This window comes from Geotrypetes seraphini, chromosome 7 (genome assembly GCF_902459505.1).
Source record: "Geotrypetes seraphini chromosome 7, aGeoSer1.1, whole genome shotgun sequence".
Classification (NCBI taxonomy): domain Eukaryota; kingdom Metazoa; phylum Chordata; class Amphibia; order Gymnophiona; family Dermophiidae; genus Geotrypetes; species Geotrypetes seraphini.
In genome coordinates this window covers 134,128,440-134,147,991 of record NC_047090.1, presented here as the reverse complement: position 1 = coordinate 134,147,991, position 19,552 = coordinate 134,128,440, and the positions used below count along the sequence as shown (strand labels likewise).

The following is a 19,552-nucleotide window of genomic DNA, read 5'->3' as shown; positions in this document are numbered from 1 at the left end:
GATGGTGTGGAATATAAATCCTTTTAAAAAATACATTTAATTGACACTTAGGGCTCCTTTTACAAAGCCGCATTAGTGGCTTTATCGCACAGGACTTTTCATCACATGCTAACCCCGGTGCTAGCTGAAAAACTACCGCCTGCTCAAGAGAAGGCGGTAGCGGCTAGCACGGCCGGCAGTTTAGCGCGTGTTAAACCGCGGCTCCGTAAAAGGAGCCCTTATTTTCCTGTTCCTCTACAACATGATGGTTCTAGTCTACACCCAAGTCTAAAAGACAATCCAATTATTTTCCCAGCTGGTGTAAAATCAGGTAACTGAATTTTTGAGAAGATTGTATTTGTGATTTATGGACAACAGTTGTACAGAATATTGTCCATTTTTATACTTTAATAAAAAGATTTAAATATAAAATCATAAGTAAAGCTTGTGCAGATGAGGACAGAGCCAGCAGGGACACATTTTATTTCTGTGTCATTCTCTAGCATAGAGTGCATAATGCCCTGCTCACCAAAAGCAACCTAACACATTTATGCTGCTGGTTAATTATTGATTCCAATGTTAAAACATTAACAATTCATAAATACTCAAGGAATAGTATTAAAACTGGTGCATATTCTGGGGCAGCGGTTTCAACAGTGTGTTAAAGCTGCTGCAGCTAGACTATCAAGTATCTTGAGCAGCCTTTGGTACCACCCCTCTTCCACATATTCTGGATAAATGGGTTATTTGCCTCTCCCCCCCCCCCCCCCCCCCGCAAAAGCACGCTAATTTAAATGGAGGACCGATTGTTTTACGCTGGCTGCTTCTTCCCCCCCCCCCCCCCCCCCCGAAACTTCTGTAGCCTAATGGTTGGGTTGGGTCAGGTCAGGTACGTTTCACACCGAGCCGAAGCAGGGGCACCTTTTTGGCTGGAGAAACCGAAATCATCAGTCTCCGGTCGTCCCACCCCCTGGCTCGTGGGGGTCATGGACCCAGTGGCCCTACACCATTCTGCTGGCTATGAAATCTATAAGTTTTACCTTCTCACAGCAATGAATTAAAAACATATATACACACACACTTGACTTTCAGCAACCTGTTTGCAGCGTGCAAAGGACAGCATGACCGAGAGTTAAAGCGGAAGTGGGAGGGACCTGCCGATTGGCTGTTGGGGCAGGGGGCGGGACTCCTACAGTTCCCATGGGGACACCTCTGGCCGGAGGCCCGCGAGGCAGGTCGCGCACTCCGTGGGTTAAGTGTTCTGTCAGTGCTACGAGCCGTGGCCCCGTTGACAGGTGCAGTATTCTGCTCTTTCTTCTGCTTTAGTTGTGCGACTGGACTAGCCGTCGCTGCTCTTTGCTCCACGGACGTGTGTTATTTATTGTTCTGTAGTCCTGGTCTATTTCGCTTCCACCGCCACATTTTAACGCAGCCTAATTTCGGAGCTGCCTCTACAGCTAGTGTAGCTCTATCCGATGCAGCCATGAGATATTCATCAGGCGTAGACTGAACTGGTTGCTGGTTTGTTTGTAGGGATTTCTGCATGTGTGTTGGATTAAAGGCGAGAAGTGCTGCTACTGAGACTTGCACATACAGATATCTTTTTATGTCTTGTACTGATAATTTGCATACCAACCTATTTTGTAGTAGTAACCCGCTGCATGCAAAACTTAAAATCCAAAACCTGGAACATTATTATTATTGATGAGAATTTTGGAGTATCATTTGAAATGTTGCGGGGGAGGGGGAGGGGGGGATAAATTATGTTCTTAGACTAGAAAAGAAGATAAACATTTTCCTGTTAAAAATAAAATTCCAACTAGTGTTTTTAAAACATTGTTATAGTGTAAATTATAGGAAGACATAGTAGTTTACCTGTTAGAGAAACTTCTAAAAATGCAAGTTTCAGTGGGTGTTGGGGGGTGGGGTGGATTAAAAGGCAGTGTGTAAGTAAAAATAAACATTTGTATAATGTTTATTTTATAAATTATTTGTATTGAAAATCTTTGCTTTTACTAGGTTTTTAAAAAAAACTGTACAAGTTCATAAGGCCAGGGGTCCTAGTTTCAAGAATTTTACCACATTTCAAAAATGAGAGGAAGACTTGAGGGGGGGGGGGTGTAGATTTCTAACTTTTCACATTAATATAAAGTCCATGGGCACTTTTTATTTTTTTTTTACCTGTGGACTTTGAAATTTAGGGCAAAGTGAAATTACACATCTGCTTTTACATGTTTATACTTGCTAAGTCTGTGCAGGTAGCTTTTCCAAGAAAACGTGTATGTATACCTTTGAAAATAGAAAAGTATACCTATATTTGAAAACTCCCAACCTGCACCAGGGAACACTTGCTGTAGTTAAAGTTGCATACACTGTAGCATTACGCTTGTGAATCTTCCCACATGCAGAGCGTGCAGTTTCTAAGAGCCTATTTCTGCGGATGAGAAACTGTCTTGCATTCAGAATTTTCTTAGAATATTACCCTCTGAAAACAGAAGTCGTAGGCTTTTCACTCTCAACTTTTGAATAACTTGATAATATGTTTCAGTACATTTTTAAAGGGTTCATAGACAACCCCGCGAAAGACAAAGGCGCGCACCGACAACTGAGCGCAAGACGAAGGCGCGCACCGAAGAAAATTACAGTTTTTAGGGGATCCGACGGGGGGTTTTGTTGGGGAGCCCCCCCCAGTTTACTTAATAGAGATCGCGCCGGCGTTATGGGGGTTTGGGGGGTTATAACCCCCCACATTTTACTGTAAACTTAACTTTTTCCCTAAAAACAGGGAAAAAGTGAAGTTTTCAGTAAAATGGGGGGGTTACAACCCCCTCAACGCCTCCACAATGCGGCGCGATCTCTATTAAGTAAAGTGGGGGGGTTCCCCCCCACGCCTCCCTGTCAGAGCCCTAAAAACAGTAATTTTGTGCGGCGCTGCGCTCAATTGTCTGGACGCGCCTTTGTCCCGGCGCGCTTTTGACCTGATACCTTTTTAAAGTGTAAGGTTAGAAAGTTAATTTCAGTAAAATTAAGGTTATACAAGTAAGGTTAAGGCCCAAATTCTGTAACCGGCACCTATTTCGGAGGCGGCCAACTAGATAGGCGCCTATCTAAATTGAAGAACAAGCCCAATTAAGCTTTTTAATCGGCACTAATTGAAACATAGGCGCCTATCAAGAAAGCACAATTCTGTAACGAGGCGCCTCTAAAATTTAGGCGGCCTTAAAAAAAAATAGGCGCTATGCATGTTAGGCGCCTTCTTAGAGAATCGCTGTTCTTAAGCGCGCTTAAGCACTCGCATGGGCGCCTAACTTTTAGTTGTGCCTAGAGCTGGCCTATTTATTGGGCGCCTCCAAAATAGGTGCCGCTCAGCGCGAGTCGCTAAACAGCGCCCAATTTTTCTTGAATCTCGCTGAACAGTGCCTAATTAGGTGCCTCACTTTTGGGCGCTTCTTATAAAATTTGCCCTTAAGTCAGGGGTAGGGAACTCCGGTCCTCGAGAGCCGTATTCCAGTCGGGTTTTCAGGACTTCCCCAATGACTATGCATGAGATCTATTTGCATGCACTGCTTTCAATGCATAGTCATTGGGGAAATCCTGAAAACCCGACAGGAATACGGCTCTCGAGGACCGGAGTTCCCTGCCCCTGCCTTAAGTGCTTGCTTTTAATTAGATAAAGATAGAAATTTAAACAAATGCCTAGACATGTATGAGGTCAAATCAAAAATTAAAGGCAATTGTTAAATTATGTGATAACCAGAACAGAGCTAGCAGAATGCAACATATGTACTCGTACATTGCCTGTTAGATAGTTCATCCATGCATAGTGCAGCGCTCAGCCTTTAGTCGGGTGGCAGCCACGAGGTCAGAAACATGGACGCTCCATTGCAAGATTTCACTATTGAAGAACAACGTGCAGTAGTGCGCTTTCTTTGGGCAGAGGGAGTGAAACCTGTGCAAATTCACCGTTGGATAGTGACTCAGTATGGACATAGCACCACGAATCAACAAAAGGTTTACGAGTAGGTGAAAAGGTTTAAAGCGGGAAGAACAGGTGTAACCAACAAAGGCCGTTCTGGTTGCCCATCAACATCTCGCACACAAGAGCACATTGACAGGGCAGATGCCTTGGTTAGAGAATGCCAACAGATGACAGTGTCTCAATTGGCTGCAAATTTGGACATCAGCTATGGATCTGCATTTGCCATAATGCATGTTGACTTGGGATACAGGAAAGTCTGTGCATGATGGGTTCCAAAACAGCTTACTGATCTGCACAAGCAACAACCTTTGGAAGTTTCAACCTAGTTCCTGAGACAGTATGAAGAACATCCAATTATTCTGGAAAGAACTGACACCGGCAGTGAGACATGGGTGCATCACTGTGACCTGGAGAGCAAAAGACAAAGCAGTGGCATAGTAAAGGTATCAGGTGCCCGGGGCGGTGGCGCCCCCCATGCGTGCCCTCCTCTCAGTGCCCCCGTTCCTTCCGTGCACCTCCCGCTCCTCCCCACTCCCCACTCGTGCTCTCCCTACCCCCTCGTACCTTTTTATCTTCACCAGTGCAAGTGGCTTTTCTCCAGCATGCTCCTCGAGCCAGCTTTGGATTTCCCTCTGACATCACTTTCTTGTCCCTTGACCCGGAAATGATTCAGAGGGGAACCAGGCTGGCACAAGCAACAGGCAGGAGAAGTTGCTCGCGCTAGTGAAGATCCGCAGAGGTACAGAGGGAGGGATGACGTGGTGGGGTGGGGTAAAGAAGATTCAGCACCCCTACCGACAGGGCGCCTGGGGTGGTCCGCACCTCCATACTTTGCTACGAGACAAAACATGATGAAGTAAAGGAAGTGGTGCTCACCTGGCTTTGGGAGGAGACAAAAAACTTCTTTGCAGGAATGCAGAAGCTAATCTTGCATGGGGACTATGCGGAAAAGTGATATGTTCAATTGCTCAGTTACTTCTATTAAAGCCATTAAATGTATTTTGCCTTTACTTTTTGATTTAACCTCAAATTTATAGATAAATTATAAAATTAGACTTCAGAGTGTATTTATCTTTTTTTGATTTGTTATTCTACACTTTTCTTGACACTTTTCGTTTCATTTCACATCATTAAAATGAAAAATGTCAAGAAAAGTATGGAGTAATTTGTAAATTTCATGGCTCCACATCATTCTTTTCTTGGATGGGCTGCAAACTTTTCAGCGGCCCCTCATAAGCGCCCACTTGCTAATTGTTTTTTAACGGCCAAGCACTAATAGCAGCATTAGCACATGGCTATCAATTCAGAAAATTATTGTATATACTCAAATGTAAACCCATCAAAATATAAACCGCAATAACCTCTTTTCCCCCCAAAAAAGGGTGAAAAAGGTTGACTCCAATATAAACCGAACTCGCGGCAGTCTCATGTGGTTACTGTGGGAGCTTGCATCAGCCATTTTGAGTGGTGAGGCTGCACAGGGCAGCAGTATAGGAGAATCGCGCTTGCCCTCGCTGACCACTGGATCAACAGGGCTCCCGGGGAGAGGCCTACGATGGGTTCATGTCTGTTTTATCATTTCATCTTTGAGAAATTCCCTAACCCTTATTTGTCCTGTTTGTATATTTTAATTAGATTGTAAGCTCTATTGAGCAGGGACTGACTCTTAAACATTTAATGTGCAGCACTACTGAAATGGTAAGAAGTAGTAGTAGTAAGACTCAAATATAAACCAAGACCCCCCCCTTTTATAAAACCGCGAAAGCGTTTTTTAGCACAGGCCGGTGCACTGAATGCTCTATGAGCGTCGGGAACAGCGCAGAGCATTCAGCGAACTGGCCTGCACTAAACCACTTTTTCAGTTTTGTAAAAGGGGGAGGGGTGAATGAGCATTTACCTCACTGTTTAAAACGCTCTACCACAGCTTGATGAAAGGGGACCTTTATTGTCCTTGGGGTTTTGTTGTTTTTTGGTTTTTTTTAGAAGACTTTATAGATATTGGCTTATGAAGCCATTTTTAATTTTCCTTTTTCCATTGGCGTGATTGATGATATTTTCTATTTCCCTTTTTGTTTCCACTAATTTTTAAAAATTATTTCTTTCAGCTGCTGTGTTGAAACTTCAATAAAAATAATTAAATATTTTGTATGGGATTGCTCTGTATCTTAAAGTTTTCATTTGTAACATTCCCCTGAAAGAATGATTTTTCTAATTTCTTCCAAACCAGAAACTCAGATGGATCCTTTTATTATGCCACAAGGCAAATGCTCCGATGCCCATTCAATTCCTGTGGGCATTGGAACATTTACCACACTGGTCTGCACTGTTAGGCTTAGCATAAAGAGGGGTGAGTGGGAAAAAAAATCCCATCCTTTTCTGGGAAAAGATACAGCGACAGTCTTATTTTGAACATGGTCTTGACTTCTGAGTGTTAGTCCCAAATTATTATTATTATTTATTACTAATACTAAGGGCTCCTTTTACAAAGCCGCGCTAGCGATTTTAGCGCACGTAAGCCAAAACTCTACCGCCTGCTCAAAAGGAGATGGTAGCGGCTAGCGTGCGCGGCAATTTAGCGCACGCTATTCCACAAGTTAAGGCCCTAGCATGGCTTTGTAAAAGGAACCCTAAATACTATTAATTATTTCTATAGCGCTACCAGACAGCGTTTCACAGAGTCACAAAGAATAAGAAACAGTCCCTGATCGAAAGAGCTTACAATCTAAACAGGCAAGACAGACAAACAAGATGTCATGGATACAGTTAAGGGGAACGGTTAATCAGCGGGCTGGGTTGGAGGGCAGAGGGGAGTACAGAACAATCAAACCACTGTGACATCACTGATGAGGTTCGCTCTTATTGGTGGAATGAGGCATTATGATATCACAATCTCAGCTCTGCTTCCCAAAGACTGAAACTCTTCGCACTACTACTATTATGAATTATTTCTATAGCACTACCAGATGTACGCAGTGCTGTGCAGAGTCACAACGAAGACAGTCCCTTCTCCAAAGAGCTTACAATCTAAACAGCCAAGACAGACAAACAGGATGTCATGGAAACAGTTAAGGGGAACCATTAATCAGCGGGCTGGGTTGGAGGGCAGAGGAGTAGGGTTAAGGATTGAAAGCTATATCAAAAAGGTAAATTTTCAGTCTGCTTTACTGAATTGTTCCACTTTTATCCCCCAAGGATCACTGAGTGACCAATGAGAGAAGGGTTCTGTCTGATTTAGATACCTGATTCACAGAGAAATGTGATCTACAGTATTTACAAACTCCCCTCCCCTCACACAAACACACAGAGTAAACACTATTTGTCATTTAAGTACACATAGTAAGTCTAAGTGCTTTGAAAATGATCCCCAAAGTTACATTATTTGCAGCAGTATGCACTATTAAGCATTCAAGCGGGCAAAGCACCACTGATAAATATTTGCACATTTGCACGGACTACAATTTGGCATGTAGTTTTCATGTGGAAAACTTTATAGCTGGTGCAGTACAAAACCATGCAAAGCATCTATTAACTATTAGCACACTGGAACAAGAGATGCAAAACTGTTGTTACAAAGTCTTATTTGCAAAAAAATAAAAATTGCATGTCAATATGGTAAAATGTAAAGATTTCTGGGTCCTTTTAATAAAGCTTAGTGTGTGCTAAATGCTGCGTTTCCTATTTTATACCTGTTGGAGGAGTAGCCTAATGGTTAGTACACTGGGCTGAGATCCTGGAAAACTGGGTTTGATTCCCAGTAAACATAAGAATTGCTGCTGCTGAGTCAGACCAGTGGTCCATCGTGTCCAGCAGTCCGCTCACGCGGCAGCCCTTAGATCAAAGACCAGTGCCCTAATTGAGTCTAGCCTTACCTGCATATGTCTTGCCTTACCTGCATTCTGGTTCAGCAGGAACTTGTCTAACCTTGTCTCGAATCCCTGGAGGGTGTTTTCCCCTATAACAGCTTCCAGAAGAGCGTTCCAGATTTCTACCACTCTCTGGGTGAAGAAGAACTTCCTTACGTTTGTACGGAATCTTTTCCCTTTTACTTTTAGCAAGTGCCCTCTCATTCTCTCCACCTTAGGAGAGGGTGAATAATCTCTCTTTCTCTACTAAGTCTATTCCTGTCATTATCTTGAATGTTTCGATCATGTCCCCTCTCAGTCTCCTCTTTTCAAGGGAGAAGAGGCCCAGTTTCTCTAGCCTCTCATTGTACGGCAATTCCTCCAGTCCCTTAACCATTTTTGTCGCTCTTCTCTGGACTCTTTCAAGTAGTACAATATCCTTTTTCATGTACGACGACCAGTGTTGGATGCAGTATTCCAGGTGGGGGTGCACCATGGCCCAGTATAGCAAAATGATAACCTTCTCCGATCTGTTTGTGATCCCCTTCTTAATCATTCCTAGTATTCTGTTTGTTCTTTTCGCCGCTGCCACACATTGTGCGGACGGCTTCATTGACTTGTCTACAAGTACTCCCCGCTCCTTGTAGTCTGAACATGTCACTTAACCCTCAATTTCTTCAGGTCAGTGGCATACCAAGGGGGGAGGCAGGGGGGCGATCCACCCCGGGTGCACGCTCCAAGAGGGTGCACAGCCGGCCACCCTCCCTATTCTGCCGCTGCTGCTGTCTTTAACCAGCAGCAGCGGCAGTAAACAGGGGTGTCCGCAGGTGCTCACTCTGGCGGTTCTTCAGCTTCTGGTTGACTCCCCTGCTCAAAGCCACAGACGTTGGCTCCTCGTGCGATCCGCAGCTGTGTCAGATGCGTTCCCTCTGACGTCACGACGTCAGAGAGAAGGCTTCTGACGCAGCCATGGATTGCATGAGGTGTAGACTAGAGAATGACACGGGGAGCGATCCCCGCAGGGAGCTGCGGCGTGGCTGCGGTTTGGCTGCGGGTTATGGAGACTCCAAAGCCAAATCGCCGCAGACACGGGGACAAAAGTTTTCACCGCCCGCAAAAACGGTGAAAAGATTTGTCCCCGCAGGCCAATGTACCCCCTTCTAGGAACCGCTATTTACCTGTGTTTCACCGTGCTCCTCATTTGTCAGATCAACCCTTCCTGCCAATAGAACCCGCCCCCCCCCCCCGACGATCGCCGGCAGGAAGGTGCTCAGCCCTTCATGCCGACAGAACCAGCCCTCCCCAACGATCGCGGCAGGAGGGTACCCATCCCCTCCTGCCTACCCCAACAGCCCCCCCGACGATCGCAGCAGGAGGATATCCAACCCCTCCTGCCAGCTCCCCAACAGCCCCCCTATGATCACTGGTAGGAGGGTGCCCAACCCCTCCTGCCGGCACCCCCAACGGCCCCCTATATCGCCAATAGGAGGGTGCTCAACCCCTCCTGCCGGCCCCTCCCCCAACAAACCCCGCCATCCCGAAACACCACCCTTAGTCTTACTTTCCAAGTTGGACCGGACAGCTCCTCGCTCGTCTGGCCAGCAGGCCTGCCTCCGTCCAAATGAGGCGGGCCCGCCCCTCCCCTCCCCTGCCTAACCCACAGGATCCTAGGGCCTGATTGGCCCAAGCACCTAAGGCCCCTCCTATAGCGGGAGTGGCTTTAGGTGCCTAGACCAATCAGGCCCTAGGATCCTGTGGGTTGGGCAGGGTAGGGGCGGGCCCGCCTCATTTGGATGGAGGCAAGCCTGCTGGCCATACGTGTGAGGAGCCGTCCGGTCCAACTTGGAAAGTAAGACTAAGGGGGTTCCGGGGTGGGAGGGTTCGTTGGGGGGGGGGGGTCCAGCAGGAGGGGTTGGGTACCCTCCTGCCGGCGATCTTAGGGGAGGCCATTGGGAGGACCGGCAGGAGGGGTTGGGTACCCTTCTGCTGCGATTGTCGGGAGGGCCGTTGGGGGGGGTCTACAGGAGGGGTTGGGTGCCCTCCTGCCGTGATCGCTGGGGGGAGGGGAGACTTGCAGCCGTAGCCGCAGTCACTATGCTAATCACGGCAGGGAGATCTTTGCCGCGATTAGGTACAGCGGCCGCGTCTACTTACCATGTAGGCTAACATTGTAAGCATTTAAAGTACATGTCGTGTTTGTTTTTGCATTGCTAGCCCCAGGGGTGGTGGAAGATTAGTGATTGAAAAACTGTATGAAAAATAACTATTTTAAATTTAGTGATCAAAATGTGTCAGTTTTGAGAATTTATATTAATTAATTTTTTCTCTGCGTGTTTTGTTTTTGTATAGTTATTAACTAATATTTAACTAAGTTTTAAAGTTTTAAAGAATGTTTCCTTTATACGTAAATAAAGAAAAGTATATAAAATCGTACCCGTTTGAGGCTTTTATGTATGCAGCGGTGACGGTGATGGGGCGGTGAATGGGGTTGCAGTGGCGGTGACGGGGCGGTGAATGGGGTGGCAGTGGCGGTGACGGGGCGGTGAAGGGAATGGCGGTGACGGGGCGGTGCAGAGGATGGTGAGACGGGGACGGGGCGGTGACGGGGACCAATTTTTTCACCGTGTCATTCTCTAGTGTAGACGCCCATGGCTTTGAGCAGGGGAACCGGCCAGAAATGCTGGGCAGGGAAGAGAAATGTTGTTGCTGCTCAGGGAAGGGGGGGGCGTAGAAATGTTGCTGCTGCCCAGGAAAGGGGGAGGGTAGAAATGCTGCCCAGGAAAGGGGGAGGGTAGAAATGCTGCACAGGCAAGGGGGGAGACATGCTGCTGCTGCACAGGGAAAGGGGAAATAAATGCTGCACAGGCAAGGGGGGGAGAAATGCTGCACAAGCAAGGGGGGGGAGAAATGCTGCTGCTGCACAGGCAAGGGGGAGGGAAATGCTGCTACTGCTATACAGGGAAGTGGGGGTGAGAAATGCTGCTGCACAGGGAAGGGGGGAGAGAAATGCTGCTGCTGCAGCACCCAATTGGGGAAAGAGAGGGAAGGAGGGAGAAGGAAGACAAGGGAGAGGAACCAGAGATGCCAAGTCCATAGGAGGGAGGGAAAGAAAAAAAGGAAAGGATATACCAGACAATGGAGGAGGAGGAAGAGATGCCATGGCATGGGGGAAGGGAAGGAGATAGAGATACCAGACCATGGTGTGGAGTGGGAAGGCAGGAAGGAAAGGAGAAGAGAAAGAGAGAGATGCCAAAGCATAGGGGAGGGGGTAGAGACAGAAAAATGGAGAGGGTGAAGTTGAAATGAATCATGTGCAAAGGAGAGAAGGGGCACAGGATATACAGTTTTTTGAAGGGACATAGAAAGAGAGGAGATGCCATATGGTAGAGAGAGAGGGTGGACAGTAGATGGAAGGGGGTAGAGAGAGAGGGCAGAAGCTGGGTGGAAGGGGCACAGAGAGGGCAGATGTTGCATGGAAGGGAGAGAGGACAAACGCTATATAGACAGAAGAGAGCAAAGAGAAGATGATTAAAGCAGAAATGACAAAATGTAGAAAGATTTTTTTGTTGCTTTACTTAGAATCAAGTAGTATTGTAACTGTATTGATAAAAGTTTATAAATAGGAAATGGAAATAAGGCAATTTTTTGGACTAAACCCCTTTCCTCAGGTCAGGACAGGATACCATAACAGCAGAATACTGTACTGTTCTGAAGAAAGATTTGGCCTCTGAAAGCTAATTGAAAAATGGAGTAGTCCAATAAAATGGTATTTTCTTATTTCTCATTATTTGTTTTATTTTTATTTGTTAATTTGTAAAGTGGTGATTGTTATGTATCAGTTTTTTCAAATTTACATCTGCTGTCTTTATATTTTGCATAGTATTAGAGGACATGTGTTACTGTTTTTGTGGTGTTGCATTGTATGCAGAGTCTGGTTTCTTGGCGGTTCAGTTTAACTTTTGTCTACATAGTTCTATTTTTAGTTTGTGATTATTCCATATTGGGCGAGGGTGTATCTCTGTTCTGTATGTATGAAAAGAACATAGTTTTCATTTGGCATTGACTGCAGGATCAATTGACTGTGCGGGATCTGGCTTGTTTAGTTTTACAATGTATGTGTTGGTGTTCTAGTGCTCACTGCAGTGTTTAAGATGCTGCCTTTTCCTAGGTACACTCTTGTTGTGTGATATGTGGATTGTTACTAAAAATCATATTTTTCATATAGATGGTGGGGGAGTGTCAAAAAATGATGGGCCCCAGGTGTCACATATGCTAGGTACGCTACTGCCTCAGGTATAAAATAAGTACTTGTACATAACATGTAAACCACTTTGATTACAACCACTGAAAGGCAGTATATCATCATCTCCTCCTTTTCCCTATCGGCCATGTGACAGCACACACCGATGTCCCTTAGTGTGTGCTAAAATTTAGTAAAAGGGCCCGTTTGAGAAATTATTTTTAGCTAAATGTTTGCACGCTATTTTTCTAGCAGGCTCATTTGTATATTGAACCTAGTGGAAAATTAGCCCATGGAAAATTAGAAATTTTGAACGAAATGTAGTGCAGAATAATACATCAGCCTTTAAAGACTTTTCTCTTGCTCAGTGTCTATAGAGTAAAAGCTTGGTGAATCAGACCTTGTTTGAACCATATTTTGGATCAGAGGCATATAGGAGAGTCTGACCCCTTTCTTCCTAATATCCATGTTTCAACACTGCACTTTAAGCTCCCCTTTATTTTGAAATATTGCTCTGTCAGAGAGAGGTTTTCACACATTGTGGCCGCTTAGATACGAGACTCTTCATTACAACAACAGGTTTTTTTTTCACCTTTTGAGGTGAGGATGATAATAGTATCCTGTTTCAAGAAATAAAATCTTGGTTTTGCCTCAGCAGTTACACCTTGTAAGCAGTATTGGAAACCTCACTCTGACAATATTGCATTATTTTTTAATTTGTAGAATGGCCCATCTCCTGTTTCCATGTGGCATCCTACTGTGAAAACAATTCCATTTTATATAATCTTTGTATTATTTCATGGAGCATGTGGAGGAGTGGGTGGACAATGAGTAGATTTTGTTCATATCAGAGAGAGTAAATCTTGGCAGAGTTAGAGCATTCGCTGGCTGACATGCAAAGAGGCTGCTAATAAAGTAAGTGTTTCTTCAAAGTGACAGTAGCGGTTGAACTATGCATCGGTGTTTTTTTAAGAGAAAAGGGTTTTAGATGTGAAACAAGAACTGACCTAGGAGTATCAGTTTGCGATGAATGTAACATCTTACGTCATGCCTGAAGCCTACTGTCTTATACTGTGGGAAGCAAATCACATGTATTTTCATGTGTAGAGTTAAAATTGCATTTTGGCCCTTGCATGTGCATTCATGAGGTTTAAGTTTGATTTTGGATAGTTGTTTTTTTTTTAACTATTTGCAAGCTTACATTTTCAACACTGTATTCAAAAATTGGAAAACCACTCAAAGCGGTCACCCAAGTAAAGGCAGCTTCTTATTGTATCTCATGTTTCCAACTATCTGAATAGTTCGTAGGGAGCAAGAGAAGGGTTGTTTCACTGCCTGTTTTCTAACTCGATGCATTGTTTTGTTTTTAGGTCTTTGACAAAAGAACACAGTGCAGCTGGGAGAAGAGGCCGTGTCTGCAAATCTCTGCCCTTTTGTGCCGACTGCAGTCACTAAGGAGGATCTTTGGATAGGCCTTTAAAGGTCATCATTTAGAAGGTCCTTGTTTTCCCATGGAGAAGTACGAAAAGATTGGCAAGATTGGAGAAGGTTCCTATGGAGTTGTTTTCAAATGTAGAAACAGAGACACTGGACAGATAGTAGCCATTAAAAAGTTTTTAGAGTCGGAAGATGATCCAGTCATAAAGAAGATTGCCCTGCGAGAAATCCGCATGCTGAAGGTAAGCACTGCGCTGGCTTTCTCTGAAAATCTCACTAGTCAAAAAAGGACCTACTTATTAATAATAGCTTTCTTTTTGTATACCGCAATACCACAAACAGTTCAGAGTGGTTTACAATGCAAGAGACTGATTAAACCTAAAAGAAATTCATTTTCAGGACATATTCCAAATTATAAAGTAAGCCTTTAACCAACCACTAAGACATTCTATAGTGTAAACATTGTGCATTCAATTAAGCAGTTAGATATGAGATTGTGTTACTGGAGTCTGTTTGTATTTTTAGATATATGTGTTCTGTTTTGCATTATAAGATTACATATATTCTTTGATGGTCTTGTGTGTTTCTATGTACATATTTCTAGATGCTTGGTCACATTGGTGAACAAAATTTCTTGCCTGATCCTGCTGAGTTATGCTTCTGTGACCGAAGGCAATGCCTAGAAAAATCTGACATTTAGAGGGAATCTTTATTTCCCTTATTATGAGATTTTATGTGTTCTATAAAACACTGAACTTTGTCATGGAACTGCATACATTCAATATTGTATGTATATAAGAGTAAACGTGTTCTATGTACTGTTCTGAGATCGTATTGTTTCTGTGCAGTGTGACGTGTATGCTGTGAGATTATGATTAGGGCTGCATGACAATTAAAATTTTAATCACGATTAATTGCACGAATAAAGGTATTTATTTATAATTGTTCCCCACTGCCACCCCTTGTGACTCTGGACTAGTCACTTAACCCTCTACTGTCTAGAGTCACAAGGAGCTGCAGTGGGGGCAAAAAATAAGCACAATCACACAATTAATTGTGATTACAAATTTTAATCAAAATGTCACCCTAAATAAATTAAACAATGAAAAGATAAGAAATGCAAATTGACAAATTAAAAACCTAAAACATATAGAGTAGCTATAAACAGTCTTACAGTTTTCAGAACCTACTTCAGAAATGCAGCCCTACTTGTAATCCTATGGGCTCCGTTTTTAGCATAGTGTGCGCTAGCCGAAAAATTACCACCTGCTTAAAAGGAGGTGGTAGCGGCTTGCGTGCGCGCTAAAACCACTAACCCACCTTTGTAAAAGGAGCCCTATATTTGCCCAGCATATAATATTATTCTAACATACCTGATATACATTAGAATTGCACCAGCACCATCCCCCACATTCTTTATATGGTGCCTAGATTTGCACGCTCAAGATGGGTAACGAGCCTCTATCAATAACTGGATGCTGACAACTAATTATTGAAATTAATTGGCACTCATTGAAAAGTTAACACATATATCTGACTGCACACTATTCTATAAGGTATGGCACTTAATTCTACCAGCGAGGAACAACAACGAAGGTGACATCTTTCTGCTCAATCACTTTATTGTACACTAAGACTCGACACGATCATGTTTCGTCCCAAAGGGGCCTACCTCAGGAGTCTGAATGTTCAATTGGGATGTGATAAAATGCCATAAACGATCGATATCTGTATAGTAATATGTGAAGTTGCTTACAGGCTGATTTTCAGAGGTGCTTAATTAAATGATGGTTGAGAAGTATTATGGTGTTTAACAGCTGGGAACGCAAATCCCAAATTAGGGTGTGCATGTGTGCTTCTGTCACCCTAAGAGCAAAAGGGTTTCACTTCTCAGGTTAGGTGAGAAGCAATACTCCAGGTGAGGTCGCACCATGGAGCGATACAGAGGCATTATAATATTCTTAGTCTTGTTAATCATCCTTTTTTAATAATTCCTAGCATCTTGTTTGCTTTTTTTGCCCACCGCCAAACATTGGGTGGAAGGTTTCATCGTATTGTCTACAATGGCACCCAGATCTGGACCCTAGCATCTGGTAACTGTGATTTGGGTTATTCTTCCCAATGTACATCACTTTGTATTTGTCCGCATTTAATTTCATCTGCCACTTGGGCACCCAGTCTTCTAATTTCCTAAGGTCTGCCTGCAATTTTTCACAATCCGCATGCGTTTTAACAACTTTGAACAGTTTAGTGTCTTCTGCAAATTTAATCACCTCACTCGTCGTTCCAATTTCCAGATCATTTATAAATAAGTTAAATAGCACCGGTCCCAGTACAGATCCCTGCGGCACTCCACTGTTTACTCTCCTCCATTGAAATAAATGACCATTTAACCCTACCCTTTGTTTTCTATCCAATAACCAATTCCTAATCCACAACTGAACTTTGCCACCTTTCCCGTGACTCTTTAATTTTCTTAGGATAAAGGAACTTTTGTCAAAAGATTTTTGAAAATCTAGATACATTACATCAACCGGCTCATGTTTATTTACACCTTCAAAAAAGTCAAGCAAATTGGCGAGGCAAGATCTTCCTTGGCTGAACCCATGCTTACTCTGTCTCATTAAATCATGTTTGTCTACGTGTTCCATAATTTTATTTTTTTATAATTGTTTCCACCATTTTGCCCGGCACTGAAGTCAGGCTTAGCAGTCTGTAATTTCCTGGATCTCCACTGGAACCATTTTTTAAAATCAGTGTAACATTGGCTACCCTCCAATCTTCAGGTAGTGGGCATCCTCCTGCCTGGTTTTTTCGGGGGTGGGGAGGAGGTGTTTGCCAGCAGGAGGGAGTGGGCATCCCTCCTGCCGTTGCTATTTTTCTTTTTCTCAGGGAGCCGGGCCCAATGGCAGGAGGGAGTGGGCATCCCTCCTGCCTTTTTCTTCAAGAGGGATGCACGTTTGTTGGGTGGGGGGGCCATTGGCAGCACTGGGGGGGGGGGTAATTTACTTTAATGGACAGATATTTTGCTTGTGTAATACACGCAAAATATCTGTGCCATTAAAAAACATGAAGGAAAACGGGGGGTTGTTACTTGTGCTTTTATATTAAGAAAAAAGTTGTACTTTGCAATTTTTGATCTGTTTGCACTTTGTTCTAAGTCTCCAATTTACCTTGTCCTCCTCCCTATTTGATTTCAACCAAATCCTTTCCAGTTTTCTTAATTCCTGTTTAAAAACCAATAGATCAGTATCAAACCATTCATTGGAGGATCTCTGTCTCTTTTTATACGTTTTCAATTGAGCTATTTGATCTAATACTTGCTTACTGAACTTTTTCCATCTTGTTGGAAAATTTGAGTCTTCCTCACCTTTAGGATTTAGCTCGTAATGAGACCAGAATTCTTTTGGATTTATACTTCCTCTATTCGTAATTAATTTTACTTTTTTATTTTTATTATCCAGTTTTGAAAGAGGCTGTTTTTCCTACCAGCAAAGTTCAAAATTGCATAAGTAATGATCTGACCAGATGCATTCCTTCCATACACATTACATTACATTACATTAGGGATTTCTATTCCGCCATTACCTTGCAGTTCAAGGCGGATTACAAAAGAATTATCCAAGATGTATTACAAGAACTTACAAAAAAAAAAAAAAATTGGCATTTTCAAAAAGAGTGAGAAATGGGTAAGGTTATTTGTTTGGGGTAGTTGGCTTTAGAGGTGGAGTTTGAGACTTGCGGTATTATTTCTTTTTTCAGAGTTTTCTTGAAGAGTATGGTCTTTATTTCTTTTCTAAAAGTCTTGTAGTCGAGGGATGCCGTCAGTAGATTGGTGATTTGGTTGTCTAGTTTGGCTGCTTGAGTGGCCAGGAGGCCATCATATATTTTTTTCCGTTTGACCTCCTTAATTGGGGGGTATGAGAATGGGGTGTGAGTTTTCCTATGTCTGGTTGCGGTGTTGTGGATGAGGAGGTTATTCAGGTAGTTTGGACTGTCTCCGTATAAAGTCTTAAATAGTAGGCAGTAGAATTTAAATTGTATTCTTGCTGGAATCGGAAGCCAGTGCGATTGGAGATATGCTTCTGTAATGTGATCATGTTTCTTTAATGAGTAGATGAGTCTTAGTGCTGTGTTTTGGATAGTTTGTAGTTGTTTTGTTATGATTGTAGGGCATGGGAGGTAGAGGATATTACAGTAGTCAAGTAGGCCTAGTATTAAGGACTGAACTATGAGCTGGAATTAAGTTTTCTCGAAGAATTTCCGAACTTGTCTTAAGTTTCTCATGACTAAGAATGACTTTTGTTTTGTTTTATTGATTTGCGGTTGCATGGTGCAGCATCTGTCGATAGTTATTCCTAGCAGTTTTAGGGTGGTTTGTATGGGGTAGTTGATTGCGTTGATTTCAATGTTGGTTATGGTTGGTATTTTGTTGTTTTCTAGGAGGATGAATTTCGTTTTATCTGGGTTCAATTTCAGTTTGTGATCTTTCATCCAGGTTGCTATTGATTTTAGTGTTTGGTATATTGTGTTCGTCATGGAGAGTTCAGGTTGATCGAAGGGTATGAGAATGGTAATGTCATCGGCATAGCTGTAGGAGGTTATGCCTTGTTTGTCCAGGTGAGAGCTGAGGGAGGCTGTATAGAGATTGAAGAGAGTCGGGGATAGAGGGGATCCTTGGGGAACTCCGCAGGGGTTTGACCAAGATTCAGATTTTTGTTTGTCTGATTTTACTCTATAGGTTCTTGATTTAAGGAATCCTTCAAACCATGTGTATACTTTATCTGTGATACCTATTGTATCCAGGATTTGTAGTAGAATGTTATGGTCCACCAAGTCGAATGCAGCGGTAAGGTCTAGTTGTATGAGCATCATTTTTTTTCCTGTGCTGAGATGTTGTCTGGCTGTGTCCAAGAGAGATCCTAGTAGTGTTTCCGTGCTGAAGTTGTTTCTGAAGCCGGATGGTGTGTGATGGAGTATGTTATGGTTTTCTAGGTAATTGGAGAGGAATTTGGCAACTAGTCCTTCTATTATTTTGACGTAGAGTGGAATAGAGGCAATGGGTCTGTAGTTGGCTGTTTGGTCTATCGGTCCTTTGGGGTCTTTGAGGATCGGGGTGATGATGATTTCGCTGAGGTTGGTAGAGTAGTGGCCGTTTATTAGTGAGATTTGTATCCAGTTTAGAAGAAGAGCGCAGAATTTTGTGCTGGATGTTTTTAGGAGATATGGTGGACAGTTGTTGAGGTCACAGGATGCATGGCTGTATTTTTTTGTAGTATTTGTTGAATTCGGGCCATTGTATGTTGGGGAATTGAGACCATATTCTATCTGCTGCAGTAGAATCTCTATCTATCTCTATCTAGAATTGTGAATTCGTTAGGATGGGTAGAGGTGTCATTGAGGGTAGTTCTTGCATTGGTAATTTTATTTTGGAAGTGTTCTGCTAATAGAGTGGCTGAAGGGGGGGTAGTATTGTTAGTGGTCAGGTAGGGTTTGGTGTTGGTTAGGGTTTTTAGAATTTGGAATAGTTTTTTGGTGTCTTGGGTTTCAGTGCCTACTAGGTTAGTGTAGTGTGCTTTTCTCTTGTCATTTAATTGTGATTTGTATTGTTTGTTGATTTTTTTCCAGGCAGATTTTGTATGATCTGAGTTCGATTTTCTCTATTTTCTCTCTAGTCTACATTGTCTTTTGAGTTGTAGCAGTTCGGAGTCGAACCATTTATCTGATCTCCTGCTAGGTCTAGATTTGGTTTGCAGTGGGGCTAAATCATCAAGGGTGTTGGAGCAAAGTCTTTCCCAATGTAAGATGAAGTCCTCGGGGTTGTTTTCTAGAATAATTTCATCTATTTTAGACCAGAATATGGAGGGTTCGATGTGTTGCGTGAGGTGTATGTTACTTTATTGAGTTTTGTTATAGTTTTTTTGTTGTTTTTGGTCCAGTTGATGTTGAAAGTGTAGGTGTAGTGGTCTGACCAGATGGATCTGGACCATGTTCCGTTAGATGTATGAATTTCTGTTAAGGATGGTTGGTGGGTCATGAAGACTGCAATATCAAGTTGGTGGCCTTTTTCATGAG

The 19,552-nt window shown here is 43.1% G+C and overlaps 1 protein-coding gene across 1 annotated transcript in view; it reads left to right on the top strand.

Annotated features, from left to right (window-relative positions):
* Positions 1 to 1,136: 1,136 nt before the first annotated feature.
* CDKL1 (cyclin dependent kinase like 1) overlaps positions 1,137 to 19,552 on the top strand; it is a 100,625-nt gene continuing 82,209 nt past the window's right edge. Inside the window, exons 1-2 of the mRNA XM_033951191.1 lie at positions 1,137 to 1,274; positions 13,411 to 13,719. Coding sequence (XP_033807082.1) covers positions 13,552 to 13,719 — 168 coding nt within the window. The 5' untranslated portion in view covers positions 1,137 to 1,274; positions 13,411 to 13,551. The remainder of the gene's footprint in view (positions 1,275 to 13,410; positions 13,720 to 19,552) is intronic.